General features: G+C 35.9%; 1 protein-coding gene across 3 annotated transcripts in view; it reads left to right on the top strand.

The window, feature by feature from the left end:
* CTNNA3 (catenin alpha 3) overlaps positions 1-19,936 on the top strand; it is a 1,788,954-nt gene that overhangs the window by 1,586,587 nt on the left and 182,431 nt on the right. For all 3 annotated transcript variants that reach the window (XM_055353691.2, XM_055353692.2, XM_019035348.4), the window contains one exon: positions 17,274-17,366. In XM_055353691.2, coding sequence (XP_055209666.2) covers positions 17,274-17,366 — 93 coding nt within the window. The remainder of the gene's footprint in view (positions 1-17,273; positions 17,367-19,936) is intronic.

Raw genomic sequence — 19,936 nt, forward strand, 5'->3', positions numbered from 1 at the left:
AATCAAGATAAGGAACCCATATATCAAACCCAAAAGCTTACTCATACCCCTTCACAATCTGATCACTCCTCCCACCAACTCTCAAATAACCACAGATCTGATTTCTGCCACTACAGATTGACTGGCAAGTTTTAGAATGTTATATAAATGGAATCATGCAGTGATATGGTTTGGCTCTGTATCCCCACCCAAATTTTATGTTGAATTGTAATCCACATGTGTTGGAGGAGGGGCCTGGGGGCGTGGTGATTGAATCGTGTGTGCGGACTTCCCCCTTGCTGTTCTCATGATAGTGAATGAGTTCTCACCAGATCTGGTTGTTTAAAAGTGTGTAGCGCTTCCCCCTTGGCTCTGTCTCTCCTGCTTCATGTGAAGATGTGCTTGCTTCCCCTTTACCTTCCGCCATGATTGTAAGGTTCCTGAGGCCTCCCCAGCCATGCCTCTTATACAGCCTGTGGAATTGTGAGTCGATTAAACATCTTTTCTTCATAAATTACCCAGTCTCAGGTAGTTCTTCATAGCAGTGTGCGAGCAGACTAATACATACAGTATGTGTTTTTATTTAGCTTCTTTTACTCAGTATAATTATTTTTAGATCCATAAATATTGTTGCTTTTATCAAATTTATTCCTTTTTATTGCTGAATCATATTTCATTAAATGGACATACCATTTGTTAAATAATTCATCTGTTGATTAAGATTTGAGTTGTTCTCACTACTGGGATATTACAAATAAATCTGCTATAAATATTTGTATACAAGTCTGTGTGAATATCTGTTTCTATTCCTCTTTGGTAAATACTAACAAGTAGAATGACTAGATTCTATGGTGTGTATATATTTAATATTTAATATGTTAAGAAATACATGGACATTTAAAAAAACAATTCTCCACATTAAGTTTGTTTCCTCACTTGTCCTAATTCCTTTGGTCAGGACAAGTCTGTGTAGAAACAGCACAATGCATTTGCCATGAGCTAGTTTCACAGCCACTTATATCTGACTACATCTTATACAATGATGTATTCACTTGCCTCTACAAATAGGCCTTTTAGTTTTGGAACTTAAAAGTCTCTTTATATACAGAGTATAATTCTTCCTTAGGTGTTGTCCAAATATTTGTTTTGTCGCATTCTAGTTTTCTATTTTATATATAAGCTGCCAACTTAAGCTACTTTATTCTAGCAGTGTAGGGAATTCTTATGTCCCATAAAGCAAACTTCAATCCAGTAACCTTGAATAATATGTCCGAAAGTCTAATATAGATCTGAATTACTGTCTTATGGAGCAACACCCCCCTACAGTAATGTGTAATTTCTTTCATATTTTTTTTTGACCAGTGAAATAGGAGTGTCAGTTTTGGACGTCCTGCTTATCCTTACATAACATCCATGGCTGGAACACAGCAGGCAGTTTTTTGCTTTATTACTGTGCCTAGGATTACTTTGCAAATCTAACCAGATGAATTTGGTTAGGATTGTTGATACTATACCTGGCAGCGTAACGATTTCTGAAAGTAAAAGACATCGTGTCAGTTTATATCTATATCTATATCTATATCTCTCTATCTATCTATCTATCTATCTATCTATCTATCTATCTATCTATCTATCTATCTATCTATATTCCCCATTGGGAAGTCAAACCACAACATCTCTTTCCCTCAAAATCTTTGTTATGGAAAACTTTTGTAAAACCACTTTCCAAGACACTGAAAATGTAATACCTAAAATAATGAAGTAACAGCTTTTACACATCCACAGAACAAAAAAGACCATACAAAACAGGGAAATAGCATGGGACCAGGTAAGGGACACTTCTCTGTATCTGCTGTCACCACCCACTTTAATGTTTGCTCTGATAATAAAGACATACACTGCAATTTTCCTCTTGCCAATCGAAAGATTTTTTCTGTGTCCACATCAGCTTCAAATATCATGCAACGTTGATAGACCTATTGCAAGGTGACAAGGCCAGCTATACTACCCCACTGCAGATTTTGCAATCTTGTCCTTTTTTTATTGCTGACACGTCCTTGAAATGGTACGTTCAACCTTAAGCAGATTTTCCTATAACACTCATTGCTTGTTTTTTTTCCTTATGATAAAAGATAGAAAAATGTTTTGTAACAACTTAAAGACAAATCAACTAAAAGAGGAAAAGTCACTTATAATATTCTACAACCCATAGATGATAATTAATAAAATATGTTGATATATTTTCTTTTTCTTTCTTTTTCTTTCTTTTTTTTTTGAGATGGAGCCTCACTCTGTCGCCCAGGCTGGAGTGCAGTGGGGTGATCTTGGCTCATGGCAACCTCTGCCTCCTGGGTTCAAGTGATTCTCCTGCTTCAGCCTCCCAAGAAGCTGGGATTACAGGCATATGCCACCACACCCAACTAATTTTTGTATTTTTAGTAGAAACGGGGTTTCATCATGGTGGCCAGGATGGTCTCGATCTCTTGACCTTGTGATCTGCCTGCTTCCTCCTCCCAAAGTGCTGGGATTACAGATGTGAGCCACTGTACCCAACCAATATATATATTTTTTTCATTTTATTTTCCTCTTTCTCACACACATACACGGACAATACAAGTTTTAAATAATTAGACTATATATATATACATATATGCACAAATATATACGCATATATATGTATACACACATATATACATACACATGTATACATATATACACATATATACACAAATATACATATAAACACATATACATATATACACATATACATATATACACACATATATACACACACATATATATACAGATATTCAGTTAACAATATTTCACGTGCATTTTCTCTGCTATTAGACATTCTCTGAAACTCTTATTTTAATATCTATAGAATAGCATTTTTGGAAAAGAAAAATGAACAAATTTTAAGTTAGACTCCCTTTTACTCTCTAGTCTAAGGATAAGATAAAAAAATCACATATGTAGAGTTTATTTGGCTATAGAGTTTGATGAAAAAGGTGAGATTTTCCTCACTAAAATAAATTGGAATAGGTCTGATATTCATGGCACCGGTGTTCTGATTTTTGATCAGACATTCAGACATAAGAGTTGAAGGTCAGGGTGTGTTTCTAGCCTTCTGCTGCTACTGTTGCTACTACTGCTGCCACCACCATTTTTAGCATTCCCCCCACTACTGCTCTTATTATTATTGCATGGTTTCAACCACCCCCCCCCCCATAGATCAAGAAGAGTAATGGTATTGCCACAATTGTCAATGGCATCAGCAATTGCTGTGCGTGAAGAACCCTCACATCATCCTACATAGTCCTGCATAAAGGAAGTTTAAAAAGCTGTTTCTAATTTCCTGAGAAGTTAACAATCTATAAGAGATTTATGATCTAAAATTGTATTCAGCATGTTGAATAAAGGATATGCTGTCAATTCAAAGTTTTCTGAAATAGATATTCATTATCTTTCCTGATACCTTGCTAAACCTATCATAAAATTCTAAAGTTAATAAAAATGACTGAAATTTTATAAATCATTAGTCCAATCTTTTCATGTACCACTGAGGAAGCTGTGTGTTCTCAACAAGTTAAGTTCTTGTTTTAGGTCACAAGATATTAAGGGCAGCATTTGACCTTGAATCTGGATAGTCAATCCTAGACATTATGTTCTACCATAGTTCCAGTCTTATGTTATAAGAAGTTTTGCAAGTCACTTACCATAGATTTTCTGCTCCTAATTTGGAAATAGGATATAAACTCACAGCTCTGTCTCAGAGCATGTTTAGTAGGTGTGCTTATTCGTAGAGCTTAATTCAAACAATTAAAGAAAAAAGAATAACTCAGGAACATTTTGCAGGTCCACTGACACACTTCTATGCGTGCTATAGGTGAAAATTGAATTCATCTCAAGCTTAGTATAACTTAGAGCCAGAGTACCATTCTGGGAAACAAGTTGACTTTCTTTTAGTTGGGTTTTCAAAGACAATGCCTGGTTCAAGTTAGACAGCAGTGAAGCAATGAGGAAGGGTCTCTTTCATGTTTGCTCCATACACATCGTTTGTTGAAGTCCAGAAATCATATCTGGCAGGGGGAAGAGGTGGTTCAAGGACTTCTCTGGTATTGTGCTGCTGTAAGCCCTTAAATACCTGGCCTGCCTTCTCTCTGAGCAGTATATTCATACTATTCGAAGCCTATTTTCTAGACTTACAGGTTTTGACTGTCCAGTTCCTGCATTTATCATACATTTGTAAGTATCAAGCCACATGTTTCATGAAACAAGTACTGGACCCTATTTTGAAGTAGCCCTTTATTAGCTGCATAATATTGGACTGGCTCTATTAACTATAAGTTTCAGTTTTCTCAGCTGTGGTATTAAAATGATAACATTTGCCTCTCAGGTTTATTGTTAAGATTAAATGAGAAAATGAATGTGGAATAACCTGGCATAGTTTTTGTTAATAAATTATATTAAGATCTTAATTAAAAATGATTACCTCACTTTTATGTTCTCAAAGAGAAGAATTTCAAAGATCCTGATTTGAGTCTGGATATTTCTAATATTTGAACTTTCTAAAAATAAGCTTTCAGCCAAATCTTATTCTTTATGGCTTCATTAGTTCATGTCTTTATTGAAATTTCTGGCTTAAATATTTCTTATGACAGTTTTCATGAATTAGACATGCAGCCCTGGGAATCAGAGCTATGTCACCAAGTCATTTGGTGGTTGAATAAGTACAATGATATTGATAATGTCACTTCAATTCATGACCCACTTGCTGATTTGCTGTATGCTTTTCTGCTGTTATTAGCATCATTGACATCTTAGGAGCAGAGGAATGACTGCTTTCAAGCTTCCTGGTAGAAAGAATGACTGAGGCTGTAATATGATTTACCCCATGTGATTCTATTATTATTGAGTCATAGAAAGTCCTTATATAAACTTGAGCAATTATGATTATTCCCTGTGATAATCATTATAATTCAGATTCAAACATAAGGCATCAAATATTTAGATATTTCATGCTGGCTGGCCTGTGTAGCTTTCTAGATAGTGACCTAATAGAAACTTGCTTCTTAGAAAATATATGAACAACTAAGGCTCAGGGTTGTGTCTCCTCTGACAGCAATATTCTGTATGCTTAAGATTTATGTGCCCACAGTGTCCTATTTGGCTACATGTTTCATCATACCCTTTCATACATTATAGACATATTTTTTTCCTTTTACTTTAGCATATATTTTTACATTCTGCAACTTAAATTTGTCAAACTGTATTTCAATTATTGTAGTGAGGTCAAATATTCACCTAGGCCTGTTAGTTTTATCCTATGGAATAATTCATATTCTTTTTTTTGTTTGTTTGTCTTTTGATGGCATCTTGCTCTGTTGCCCAGGCTGGAGTGCAGGGGTGCAGTCTCTGCTCACTGCAACCTCCACCTCCTGGGTTCAAGCAATTCTTTTTCCTCACCCTCCTGAGTAGCTGGAACTACAGGTACCCACCACCATGCCTGGCTAATTTTTACATTTTTAGTAGAGACAAGGTTTCACCATGTTGGCCAGGCTGGTCTTGAACTCCTGACCTCGTGATCCACCCGCCTCTCATGTTCTTAACATGTTGGAAAAGGGAAAAATGGTTTATAAAACATAAAGGGATTTATATTCTGTTTTAGAAAAAAGTCATTTGGATTTTGATAGGATTGCATTGAATCTTTAGATCACTTTGGATAATATGAACATTTTAACAATATAAGTCTTCCAATTCATAAACATGAGATGTTTTTTCTGTTTATTCATATCTTCTTTTATTTCTTTAGGCAATTTTTGTGTTTGTTTGGTTTTTTTGTTTGTTTGTTTGTTTTTGTTTTTGAAACGGAGACTTGCTCTGTCGCCCAGGCTGGAGTGCAGTGGCGTGATCTCGGCTCACTGCAAGCTCCACCTCCCGGGTTCACACCATTCTCCTGCCTCAGCCTCCCGAGTAGCTGGGACTACAGGCGCCCGCCACCACGCCTGGCTAATTTTTTTTGTATTTTTAGTAGAGATGCAGTTTCACCATGTTAGCCAGGATGGTCTCAATCTCCTGACCTCGTGATCTGCCCGTCTCGGTCTCCCAAAGTGCTGGGATTCACCCAGCTGGCAATGTTTTATAGTTTTCAGTGTTCAAGTCTTTTATCTCCTTGGTTAAGCTTACTTTAAAATATTTTAATTTTTCTGATAATATTGGAAGTTGGACTATTAATTTTGTTTTTTTCATAATTTGTTGTTATTGTGTAGAAACACAACTGATTATGTTGCTTTTGTATTGTGCAACTTTACTAAATTATGAGTTCTAACAGTATTTTGGTGAAATTTTTAGGTTTCTACATATAATATTACCTGCAAACAGAGATAATTTTATCCTTCCTTTCTGATATGTGTGCCTTTCATTTCTTTTTCTTGCCTAACTGCTCTGGTTAGGATTTCCAGTTCTATGTTGAATAGAAGTAGCAAGAATGGGCATCCTTGCTTTGCTTCTGATCTTAGAGACAAAACTTTCAGTTTTTCACTATCATATTAGCTCTAGGCTTTTAATAAGCAATTCTAAAATTCACTTAGAACTATAAGAGACTCTGAATAGGTAAAGCAATCTTGAGAAAGAAGAACAAAGCTGGGAGGCATCATACTACCTGATTTCAAAATATATTATAAATCTACAATAATTAAAACAGTATGGTACTGGAATAAATGCAGAACTATAGACCAATGGAAGAGAATAGAGAGCTCAGAAATAAACCTAAGTTCACAGTCAACTGAGCAAGGGTGTTCACAGTCAACAAGGGTGCTAAGAATACCCCATGGGGAAAGGATAGTCTCTTCAACAAATGGTGTTGAATATCCACATGCAAAAGAATGAAATTAGACCCTTATTTTACACCATACACAAAATAAAATAAAAATAGGTTAAAGATTTAAACCTGAGACCTGAAACTGTAAAACCCTTGAAGAAATCATGAGGGAAAAGCTTTATGATGTTGGTCTTAAAAATGACTTTTTTGACCAAAAGCACAAACAACAAAAGCAAAAATAGACATATTACATCAAACTAAAACCTCTCTGCACAGCAAATGAGACAGTCAAAAAAATGAAAAGGCAATCTATGGAATGGAAGAAAGTGTTTATAAGTCATAAATCTCATGAGGAGTTAATATCCAAAACCCATAAGAGACTCAACTCAGTAGCATAAAAAGAAATAACCCAACTTAGAAATGGGGAAAGGACATGAATATGCATTTCTCCAAAGAAGACATACAAATTGCCAACAAGTGTGTGAAAAAAATGCTCAACATCACTAATCATCATGGACATGAAAAAAAAAAAACAAAACACAATGAGATATCACTTCACACTTCTTAGGATACCTATTATCAACAGCCACAGAAAAGATAAGTGTTGGTGAGTGTATGAAGAAATTGGAGTCCTGGTACTCTGTTGGTGGGAATGTAGAATGGTACAACTGCTTTAAAAAATAGTATGGAGGTTTCTCAAAATTAAAAACAGAACTACTATATGATCCAGCAATCCTACTTCTGGTTATATGTCCCAAAGAATTGAAATCAGGATCTCAAAGCGATATCTGGACTCCCATGTTTATTTCGGCATTATTCACAATAGCCAAGATGTGAAAACAATCTAAATGTTCGTTGACAGATGAAAGGGTAACTAAAATGTGATAAACTTGTAAGATGGAATATAATTCAACCTTTAAAAAAAAGGAGATCAGTCATATGCAACAACAAGGGTGAACCTTGGGGACATCATTCTAAGTGAAATAAGCCATTAGCAGAAAGGCAAATACTGCATGATTTGCCTTATATGAGGTAACTAATGTTTTTACACTCCTAGAAACCATGAGCAGAATGGTAATTGTCAAGGTGAGGGGAGGGGAAATGAGGAGTTGCTGCTCCAAAGGTATGAAATTTCAATTATGCAAGATAAATAAATAAAGATCCTCCTATACAGCATTGTACCTATAATTAGCAATACTATGTTATTCACTTAAAAATTTGTTGAGGGTAGATTTCATATTAAATGTTAATACAATACTGATAATAATAGTGTAAAGAACAATAATAACAAAATAGAGGGATGCTAATGGTTCCTGGAGGCAGTTTTGAATTATATTTTAAAAGATTGTAAGAAGAAAAGTCACCAATTCTTGATTTTGACAAATAGAGACATACATCTTATTTGCATCTTCATTTATTCTTCTGTTGCTTTAACTCAATAAAATATGTATTTACTGAGTACTGACTGTGTGCCAGGCACTGTTAGACAATTGGGTTATAAAACTGAGAATAATACTAGATGCCTTCTCCGTCTGGTGCCTATAACAGAAAGATATGTGTATGCAGGAGATTAACCCTATTTTGAATTGATATGATGAATTAGAGTGGACTATGTTTCAATCAACTGAACTCAACAGATTTACCGAATCTTCACTAGCGTTGAGATCTCTCAGTGTTGAGGAGATGTTTGATCCCGCCTAATGTTTGTCATAGCCTTATTATGTTTTCAGTTTAAGCATCAATTCATAAAAACTGAAAATTCAAAGGATTTACAAAAATTATCAGTTTTACTTACTTCTTATCTTCATTTTAAAGGTCAAGGAATTTAAGCATAGGAAAAGTCTGAGATTGGCCTAACAAAAAAAATCTAATTTAGTTAGGACACCCAAGTATCCTAACTTCAAGTTCCATTAATATCCCACCATAACACAAGCCTACCAGCTTTCTGGCGATATAAGAAATATCTTCCCAGTTTTTCCTCAGATGCTTTACACTCATTCCTCTCTTCTGCCTGACACATCCCAGGAAATTTTTTCATCTCTAACCACTCAACTTCAGTCTCAAATCATATAACTCTATGGAATATCTTTCATCTCCATCTAATATTCTTACCCTTTATCTCTCTTGAGGGCAAGGATTGTGTTTTATTTCCTTCAGGATTCCCAGTATCTAGCATAATTGTTCCTGTCTACATACAGCCATGCCGTGCATGACAATGTTTCATTCAGTGATGGACTGAATATAGGATAATGGTCCCATAAGAAGGCTATAATGGAACTGAAAAATTCCTGTCACCTAATGACATTGTATTATTTGTTCTCACATTCCTATAAAGTACTACCTAAGACTGGGTAATTTATAAATAAAAGAGACTTAATTGGCACACAGTTCCACAGGCTGTACAGGAAGCATGGCTGGAGGGGCCTCAGGAAACTTACAATCATGGCAGAAGGTGAAGGAGAAGCAGGCACATCTACAGGGCAGGAGATGGAAGAAAAGAGCCAAGGAGGAGATGCTACACACTTTTAAATAGATCTCATGGAAACTCACTCACTTTCATGAGAAGAGCAAGGAGGAAATCTGCCCCCGTTATCCAATCACCTCCTACCAGGTCCCTCCCTCAACACTGGGGATAACAATTCGACAAGAGATTTTGTCCGGAGCACAAATCCAAACCATATCAGATGCCATAGCCATCTTAACATCGTGACACAACACCTTACCTTTTCTATGTTTAAATATGTTTAGATACACAAATATTTACCACCGTGTTACAGTTGCCTATAGTATTCAGTACAGTAACATGCCATACAGGTTTGTAGCCTAGGAGCTGGGTTATACCATACAGCCTAGGTGTGTAGTAGGTTATACCATCTAGGTTTGTTTAAATATACTCTATGATACTTGCACAGTGACAAATTCACATAATGACACATTTCTCAGGATGTGTCCTGATTGTTAAGCAACATGACTGTATATGTAAGACAATCGAATATGTTAGTTGAGTTAACTTGAGTTGATTATATAATCAAGCAAACTTAGATTAGCACTGGATATCTTTAGATAATCTCATTATGAATAAAAGATAAAAACAAGATCAGCAGAATGAAAGCAGCTTATTAAATTCTGGTATTAAGATGACAAACAAATGATAGAATTTCCTTTTTTTAAAGACTAAATAGTATTTCACTGAGCGTGTATGTTTGTGTGTGTATATATAGAGAGAGAGGGAGAGCTCACATTTTCTTTATTCATTCATCCAATGAAAGACACCTAGGTTGCTTCCATCTCTTAGCTATTGTGAGCATGGAAGTGCAGATATCTCTTAGGCATATTGATTTGAATTTTTTTTTTTTTTTTTTTTTTTTTTTAGACAGAGTCTCATTCTGTCACCCAGGCTGCAGTGCAGTGGCATGATATTGGCTCACTGCAACCTCTGCCTCCCAGGTTCAAATGATTCCCTTGCCTCAGCCTCCCTAGTAGCTGGGATTACAGATACACGCCACCACACCCGTCTAATTTTTTGTATTTTTAGTAGAGACGGGGTTTCACCATGTTGGCCAGGCTGGTCTTGAACTCTTGACCTCAGGTGATCCACCCTCCTTTGCCTCCCAAAGTGCTGGGATTACAGGCATGAGCCACTGTGCCCAGACCCTTTTGAATATTGTTTTCACCACAAAAAAATGATACATGAGTGAAGAGATAGATTTGTTAATTAGAATTTAATCATTTCATAATGTTAATATATACTGTTGTAAACATCACAGTATGCTACATAAATATATTATATATACAATTATCAATTAAAAATTTAAAAAACAAATTTTAAAAAAGGCAGCAAGCAAGTTTGTAGTTTTATTTTTTTTATTTTTATACTTTAAGTTTTAGGTTACATGTGCACAACGTGTAGGTTTGTTACATATGTATACATGTGCCATGTTGGTGTGCTGCACCTATTAACTCATTTTCATACATTTTCTGATATCTTCTTCCAGTAGTCTGGTTAAGACTAAAATGTCTTCTCTCTTTTGTCTTGTAAACATAATGTTATTATATGGGATATGACTTTCAGTTTACATACTTATTTGCAAGTAAATTTATTTTTAACTTGGCTCATGGGAAATTTAAATATAGTCATTCTTGGGCCTTCCCTTACTCCTGCTACCTATGTTGGGCCAAGTGAGCCAAAATTCTTGAGCAATGGTTCTCAAATGGGTGATTCCTAAGCCTCCAAATTTCCCGGGGATATTTGGTAATGTCTGGAAACATATTTAATTATATCTCATGACTTGAGAGGGTCCAAATGTGTGTGGTAGATAGAAGCTAGGGTTGGTGCTAAACTTCTTACAATACACAAAACAGATTCTCGCAACTGGAATTATTCAGATCAAGATGTCAACAACGCTAAGACTGAGAAACACTTCTCTTGAGGCTAAGTCTGTCTCTGGAGGCTTGGGCTGCATCAATACATCAGGGAGTCTCACCGACTCTGTCATTTACCCACACTGGTTGCCAATGAGACATCCATTGTCCCAGCCCATGTAACCCTTTCAGGTCTACCACTGTTTCCATGACAAGTCTGTGGCACGGGGCTATGGTGAGACTTGAAACACTGGTCTGGGCTTACTGGATGACATTTTCTCTGAAGCCTTTTTTATCCATATTGGATTGTCAAGGAGTAGGAGTAGGGCAAGCTACTACTGATTATGGAATCATAAACTTTTTAGTCCTCCACATCTGAGAATCTCTTCTGAGCTTATGGAAAACCTTTCTCTACACAAAATCTCATCTTTAGTTTCCATAGGATTTTTTTAAAATTCAAGAATATTTGCATATACTTTTCTTTAGGCAAGGAATTATTGATTCAATACTTATTAAAAGACAGAAGGCAAAGGATTAAACATTCTCCATAGCTCAAAAATGTTCCCATGATTTTCTTGGGAAATTGATCAATGACAAAAGCTTGTCAGTAATTAAATTGTTTGCTCCTTTATTCAGCTAAGAAATAGAAAAATTGAGACATACTATGTGCCATTTCATGAGTGGAAAACAAGACAAACAACATCCCTATTTTCATGTAAGTTAAGTTCTAGTAGGGATAAAATCAAAAATGTATCCCACCTGCCAAAAAAAGGAAAAAAATGAAGAAAAAATATAATTTTAGGTGAAAATCATGAAAAAGGACCTAAAGAAAATATATACACTAATATAAGAAATAAATGAAATGGGGAAAAGGGTTAACTTTAGTTAGACTGGCCAGGGGAGACTTCTCTGAGTAGACAGCATCTGAGCTCCCATGCCGAGAAGGATCCAGTCTGCAAGAAGGGGTAAATAGAAAGACACAAAGAGCCTTAAGTGGAAAGTGCTGACAAGTGGGACATGTTTGAGGAGGAGAAAAGGGGTCAGTGTAACAGAAGTGTCACTGATTTCTTGAGTATTTATAAGGTAGAGTGCCAGTCTCATGGTCAAAGGTGTGGGGCAGGAACTTCAGTGTGTGTTTGTGTGTGTGTGTTAAACAAGGGCCATGTCTTAATTTTCTTTATTTTGGCATTGTGTCATTGATATATTTTTATTTTTTAAATGTATTTTAATTGTGATCTCTCCATTTTGACATTGCAAAATCATCCTACGTTACCACCTCAGCTGGAATGAAATCACTGAACATGTGACGTTGGTCTCCTGCTTGGGATGGACATTCATAGCATGTTTCCTAAGAGCTTCTCTGAGTGCGAGACCACTCCTGACATTATTATGGTGGTTATTTGATTTTAGTAAGTCAGTGAAAGCTAGCAAGTGAATTATATTTATAATAAGTCATGTGTATGATTTAGAATTCAAACATAATTCTGAGAAGAAGCCAAGCATGACTCCTGTTTTCCACAGTATTTTTAATACTTTTTATTTCTTTTTTATTTTCTTCCTGTGTGTTTTTTTCTTTCTTCTTTAAAATTTAGCAACCACAAATTTCTTTTCTTGTATTTTAATATTAAATATTTATAAAGTCTGCACAAGTGAATTTTTAGTTGTAATAATGCCACCTGTTTCATTAGGGATGCTGAAAGGATTAGTGAGATAATGTCTATAGAAAGGATTGAACTCCTTGTGGGAAAAAGGATATATATATGAAATTTATTGTGACCCTGAAGTCTTAATGTATTACTACTATGTCATTGCTGTCCTGGCTTCTATGTAAACACCTCAGCCTGAATGTTTTCAGCTTCAACTTCTGTATTTGTTTTTTGGCTTCTTTTGCATGAATCAAGTGAGATAGCAACAGTAATGATAATCTATAATATTCATAAACAATATTAATAATTCAGTATTTCCTAGTCACCGAATAATGTTCTAGTCCATCATCTTGTTTTATCTTTACAATAACCCTAAAAATTAGGTAGTATTTGTGCTATTTTACAGGTGAAGAAACTAAGCCTATTCCAAATCACTTTTGGGCTGCCTAAGACACCATAATAAGCCAGAGCTAAAATAGGAAAATATGAAATATATCTCCACAATTCTGATATGAGAAATAACATTAATGTCTGCATTGATTAACACTTTTTCTGAAAAAGTGGGCTCTCTTCATCTTGGTCTGGTTTAGAGACAGCCCAGCTTAAAGAAGACAAATTATTTCCATCATCCCTGAGAATCATGCTAGAGTGAATCTTTGCTGAGGCCAGTTTAAGAGATAATTTCGCTGTTAGACATGATTAAAGTCCAATTAAAAGAGATCTCTTACATGGAGTTTAGAAGGAAGCAGTGCATGGGTAATTATATTAAACCCTGTTTAGCACAATGACATTAGATAATCAAACTCAGGTAACTGTAACTAGAGGCAACTAGTCAATGTACCATGTCAACCCAAAATAATGTCTGTGTAGAATCTAAAGGACAGAAACATTGGTGGCTTATCCAAAGTTCCAAATCAAAAATAAATTTGGATTATACTGGATTAAAATTATTAAATTTGGAATAAAGGTGATTAAAATTTGGATAAATTTACATAAATGTTTAATAAAAATATAAAGGTGTATATTGGGATGAGGTATAAGGTAGTGCAGAAAGAAGAGGAAAAGCAACAAACAGAAATAAACTTTTGCCACAATCCAGCTATGTCTGTGGGCTAAGCTCTTACCCAGAGCATCTTAGTGTAATTGAGCCTCACAACAACTTTTGGGATTAGGTATCATTATCCGAATTTTATTCTGAGGGAACCAAACTTTAAAAGAGAACACATATTGCCCATAATCACTCATTAGAGGCCCAGAACTCAAATTCAGGTCTGCATTACTCAATATTACAGGGCCTTTCTAATATATAACACTGCCTCTAAGATAGTTAATCTTTCACAGAATGAAATTGATTAGAAACACACACACACACACAAACACACACACACACACAAAACTTCCAGATGTTTACCAGATAGGTAGAAGCAGACAATTTTAAGAAGGCATGATCTAGGGTACTCTATCATCCCTCCTTTCCCACCCCTTTTTTTTTCTTTTTTTTTTTTAAGATGGAGTTTCACTCTTGTTGCGCAGGCTGGAGTGCAATGGCGCGATCTCGGCTCACTGCAACCTCCGCCGCCTGGATTCAAGCAATTCTACTGCCTCAGCCTCCCGAGCAGCTGGGATTACAGGCATGTGCCACCACGCCCAGCTAATTTTGTATTTTTAGTAGAGACGGGGTTTCTCCATGTTGGTCAGGCTGGTCTCGAACTCCTGACCTCGGGTGATCTACCCGCCTTGGCCTCCCAAAGTGCTGGGATATTTGCTGTTTCTATTATTTGTGTTTAGTGCTGAAGGAGTTAATGTATTGCCCTCAAAATTATTAGAGTACTCCTTTCTCTTTCTTAGTTTCCACTTAAACTGTAGCATTTTGTATTTAACTATTTATTTTCACAATACCATCCAACACCATGCTTTACAGAATGTGAAATGCTGCCAGCAAGTATTTTGAACACTTCCCCACTGATTTTGTTCATGAAAAGAAGAGGTCAGTTTTTGTAGCTTTGCAAGAAAACTATTAATCCTGTGTTAAACACAAAGAAAAACACAGAAGTATGTGGGCGTAAATGGTAGGCTTATCTCTTCGTACAGCATCCCCAACAAAAATGGCACTTGTGACTTCTGATAGCAGCAATTGTTCTTAGTTTGTTACTTTATTTGGGGGTTGAATAAACTATAGGAGTGGATTATGAAGTTATTTGTCATTGCATGATAGGATATAACCCAAGTAATAAACAGCAGACATTTATAAGGAATAGATCACAGTAGGGACACCAGACAGCCTTCAGTTGCAAAACAACAGGGCACAAGAAAGAGAATTTGATTAACTGAATTTGTTCAAATGTTATAGGGCCTGGTGATATAACAAGGAGGGAAATTGCAAAGATGCTTTCTCAAGAATACTGTGACAAGAATGCACAAAAAGGCTAATAATGAGATATATGATTGTATAGAAATTACATAGTAATGAACTTGTGCTATTAATACCTAAGAAGAAAGAATAAATTGTCCTAAGATAATAGCTGCATATAGTTGCAGCAAAGAAGGATTGCAAAGAGATCAACACAGAGATAAAAAATAGCACATTGAAGGCCTTGGCGAGAGGGGGAATGTTAATATCTGATAGGAATTGGTTGAAATAAATGCAAAATGCTCTTCTGCAAAGGGATAGGTATTGCTCAGTGCAAGTGTGTGTGAACAAAGAAAGTGGTGTTTAAAGATCTATGAGATGAGAAAGAATCTGAAGCCATTAATGAATAGGAAATTGGTAGTTTTGCTATATAATATGAGCTAATCATCAAATGTCCCCATCTCTGGAGTGCTCCCAAGAGATGAAAGGCTATTGGCAACCCTGACAATAAACAGAACGTCTGTGTGTAAAGCAACGTTTAAGGCAAACCAGAGCTAGTCTAAGGAGATGGGCTCTGCCCATTTCCAGTCTTCAGCAGCCATATGTGCATGAAAGATGCAGGCCCAAGGACATCTTCTACTTCGTTTTTGGTTGTTTTCTATGAAACCTAAATACTTATTTTCTGGGTTTGTCACCAGGATTTTGTAGCAAAGGCATCATACAGAGTGGAATAATGGACATTGGAGACTCAGAAGCAGGGAGGATGGGAGAGAGATTAGGAATAAAAAGCTACATATTGGGTACAATGTGTACGACTTGGATGAAGAGCTCACTAAAATCTCAGACTTCACATTTATGCATTTCATCTGTGTAACCAAAACCCACTTGTATCCCCAAAGCTATTGAAATAAAAAAAATATATTAAGTTGAGACCTTGTGCACTAAAACAAATACTAGGCTAATTCTTGTTAAGCACTTTGACCTGTATTTGCAAAAATGACAAGGAAGACATATCCTTGCCTCACAGAATAGACAGTTCAACAATTAGCTGCCTAATTCAGCGATGATATATTAAAGTATGATGATCATTATGGCAGATAAAGTAGAGGGGGCTAGGAAACACTTGGCAGGGAATCCAGCCCAGTCTAGAGGATTCCTGAGCAAGACACCTCCCTGAGAAAGAGGCATTTAAGCTGAAATTGAAAGAAGGAATGGAAGTTAGCTAACTCTTTATAACAGACACTGAATTTCAAGTTGAATTATTTATTAAGTCCCTAAAATTTTAATTTCTTGATAATTTCTGGTGACATTTTGATGATATATGATTTTAATGATGATTATCTAATGCATTTATCAACTGTAAGCATCTTGGTTTGCAGTAACCACATAGTGGGTAGCCAAATTGCTATTCACTGAAATAAAATTTTCCTTGTGATCATTTTTTTGCTTTCCTTTTCTCTCACAATTTATTGGGATATAATTCATATACCATAAAACTCACCATTTTGAAGTATAAAACTCAGTGTTTTTTAGTATATTCAGAAGGGTTTGTGATCATTCCTACCATCTAACTGCAGAACATTGTTATCATCTCAAAGAGAAACCACATACCCATCAGCTGTCATTGCCCATTTCCCCTTTCCCCAGCACCTAGCAACCACTAATTAAATCTTTATCGCTATAGATTTGCCAGTTGCAGACATTTCATGTAAATGGGATCATACAATATGTGGCCTTTTGTGGCTGGCTCCCTTCACTTAGGATGATGTTTTCAAGGTTCACCTGTGTTGTGGTGTGTATCAGTATTTTGCTCCTTTTTATGGCCAAATTATATTCCATTGTACACATGTACCACATTTTGTTTATCCATTCATCAGTAGGCATACATTTGGTTTCCATTTGTTAGCTATCATGACTGATGCTCCTGTGAACATTTGTGTATACGTATTTGTGTGGACATATGCCTTCCTTTCTCTTGAGTATATAACTGGGAGTGAAATTGCTGGGTCATATGGTAACTCTATGATTACCCTTTTAAGGTACTGCCACGTTGTTTTCCAAAGAAGAAATGCTTTTACATTCCCACTAGCAATGTTTTGCTTTCTTTTTATAGACCCCAGAGGAACTGGAGGATGTTTCTGACCTTGAAGAGGAACATGAGGTCCGCAGTCACACCAGCATTCAGACCGAAGGGAAAACTGATAGGGTATGTCACTTCAACTGGTGGGAGAACCATGTACTGTGCCACTGAAGGCTGTGCCCTCCCTTTGTCAATCTAGGCAGCCTCTAACGGGTGGGACTCCTGGATCTGGAGCTAGTTCTGTGAAGCACATGGAGGAAAGCCTTAGCATTAAGGGAAACCACATGAGGGGAATTATTTTCCTCTATCTTGAGAGCTCACAGTAAGTCCATTTCAGGTCATGTAGTGAATCACTCCATACTGCTTTTGATCTTTATAGGAGTCATGGGAATATAAAAGTGAAATATGTACATGTTTGCTTAGACTAGAAAAAAGAAACGAAGAAGTTGTAAATATATACTCGGGAATTCTAGTGAAAAAGAAAACTCATCTGAGTCAATAATCTACTTTTCTTTCTCTACAATAACTTCTCCTGTGCCTGCCCCCAAACACACACACACACACCCCACCACCACCACCACCACTGCCACCACCACCACACAACTCCAAATATGTTAATTCTAATTTCTGAATTACTCTGAGATATTGTACTTCACTTTACTCCCACCCAGTGCCTGGGTATCTGTGAAAGTTTGGCATCCTAGCCACTTATCGCTTGCAACTACAGACCAGACAACAAACCTTGAATCTGAAACCCACGTAGTACAGCACAGTGCCTAAGCCTTCCTGGGAATGCATGTGCATCTGCCACCTCCTTCTGGAGTGTTACTTGGGAAAGTCAATTAGCTTCTCTGTACCTCAGTTCCCTCATTTGTAAAGCAGAGATACTAATAGTATCCTTCATATGAGGATTACTGTGGGAATTAACTGATTCAACTAACAGACCACTTATATAGTGCCTAGTTCATAGTAACTTCTCAATAACTGTTAGTTACTATCATTCATAGTAGTAATAGCAGCAGCAACAATAGTATGATTATCATGATCATCATTATTAATATTATTATTAAGTTAGTTAAATTCGGTGACATAAAATTTGGAGATGGAAGCAAATTCCTAACCTTTCCCTCTGTTTTCTGGTCTCTTATGGATGTATCTGATGTTGAAGCACTTATATTGAAAGGCTGGCGCATACTCTGTTTTTGTAGACATATTGTTATACAAGCTCTGCAGAAACATTTCAAGCAAAGACCTGTTCGGTTAACTCCATGTCACAATGAGTGTTAGTGCACATTTCCTTAAATAAAAATGTTGATATTCCTTACATGTTTTGATATTCTATTGTAATCTATGGCTTGTGGAAACTGATTTGAATAAAAAAAAAACTTTAGTCTTTACCAAATTTTACCTATAATCCTTTGGATTTCTATTCCCTCAGAATGTAATATAAGATAAATACACTGAAAAATATCTAATTTTAAACAGATGCAGAGAGTCAGATTCTGTTTCTACTATTCTTTTTGATTGCCTTTTTAAAATCCCACAACATATTATGTAAAATATTTTGTTTATCTACTTTCACATATGTGAAATGAATGTTTAAAAAGCTATCTCATTAGAGCTTAACTCTATCTTTTTATTAACAATAATATCTTGCATCTACATATTTGTTTTTACAGTGCGCTAAGTATTTTCTCATTTACTATAAAATACAGAAAATATGGTAAAACATGATACGGGAAAAGATAAATTTGGGAAAGTTCCATGTTTTCAGACATTCAGATTGCCTAGAAATAATATATATCAGCCAAGAAAATAAAACCTATGTTGTATCAGAAACATTGCTTATCTCAAATTTTGGTAATAGGAATATTTCATTTCAGTGGAGAAAAAATGTTCTTCGAGTAGACACCATTATCACATAGCCAGACAGATAGTATTTGGTAATATATTGGGAAATGCTACTTTCTTGAGTTTCCATTTCTTACAGATTATTTGGGTTATTTGTCAGCCCTCTACTAGCCAATTTGTGTTGAAAACTGTCTAGGGTCACACACCATCTGGATTTAGTTTCCTTCAAATCTAGTTGGCATCATTGGTAGAGATCACATCTTGTGAATGGGAATTGAATTGGAAATACATTTTACTAAAGGTAAGCTTTGCTCTTGCTTTCAGGGAAGTGGGTGCGTGGTTCACTCAGGCTGATGTCACTGAAGGTAAAGTGTAGGTGTCAAGGCTTGCAAAGTAATTGACCAAAGCAAATTTTGTTAAAATTAAGGCTCTTTTTAGAATGCTGGAATTAGGATAAACACACCTCAGTTTTTATTCTGGCTTAGCACTTGTAGACGATGAAGACTTGGTTAGAAAACCAAATTTATTCATTTGAAAAATGAGATGAATAATACCATAGTTTCTCACAGCATCACTGGTAACTTCAAATAAGCTAATGCATATGGAAGTGTTTCAAAAATTTCCACGTTATATAAGACGGTAAATTCTTATTACTACTATTTTCATTTGTATTTTTGTTCCTGGTCCAAAGTATAGGCCAGGCCAGCTAGATGACTGGCTGCCCATTATAGGTTACAAACTTGATGATCTCTATGGTTCTGAATCTTAAGAATTTTTCATAGAAGCCAGTGCTTCTAATGTTGTGGAAACTACCCTGAAACTGCTCTGCATCTTGCATTAGTGTT

This window comes from Gorilla gorilla, chromosome 8, assembly GCF_029281585.2.
Source record: "Gorilla gorilla gorilla isolate KB3781 chromosome 8, NHGRI_mGorGor1-v2.1_pri, whole genome shotgun sequence".
Taxonomy (NCBI): Eukaryota; Metazoa; Chordata; class Mammalia; order Primates; family Hominidae; genus Gorilla; species Gorilla gorilla.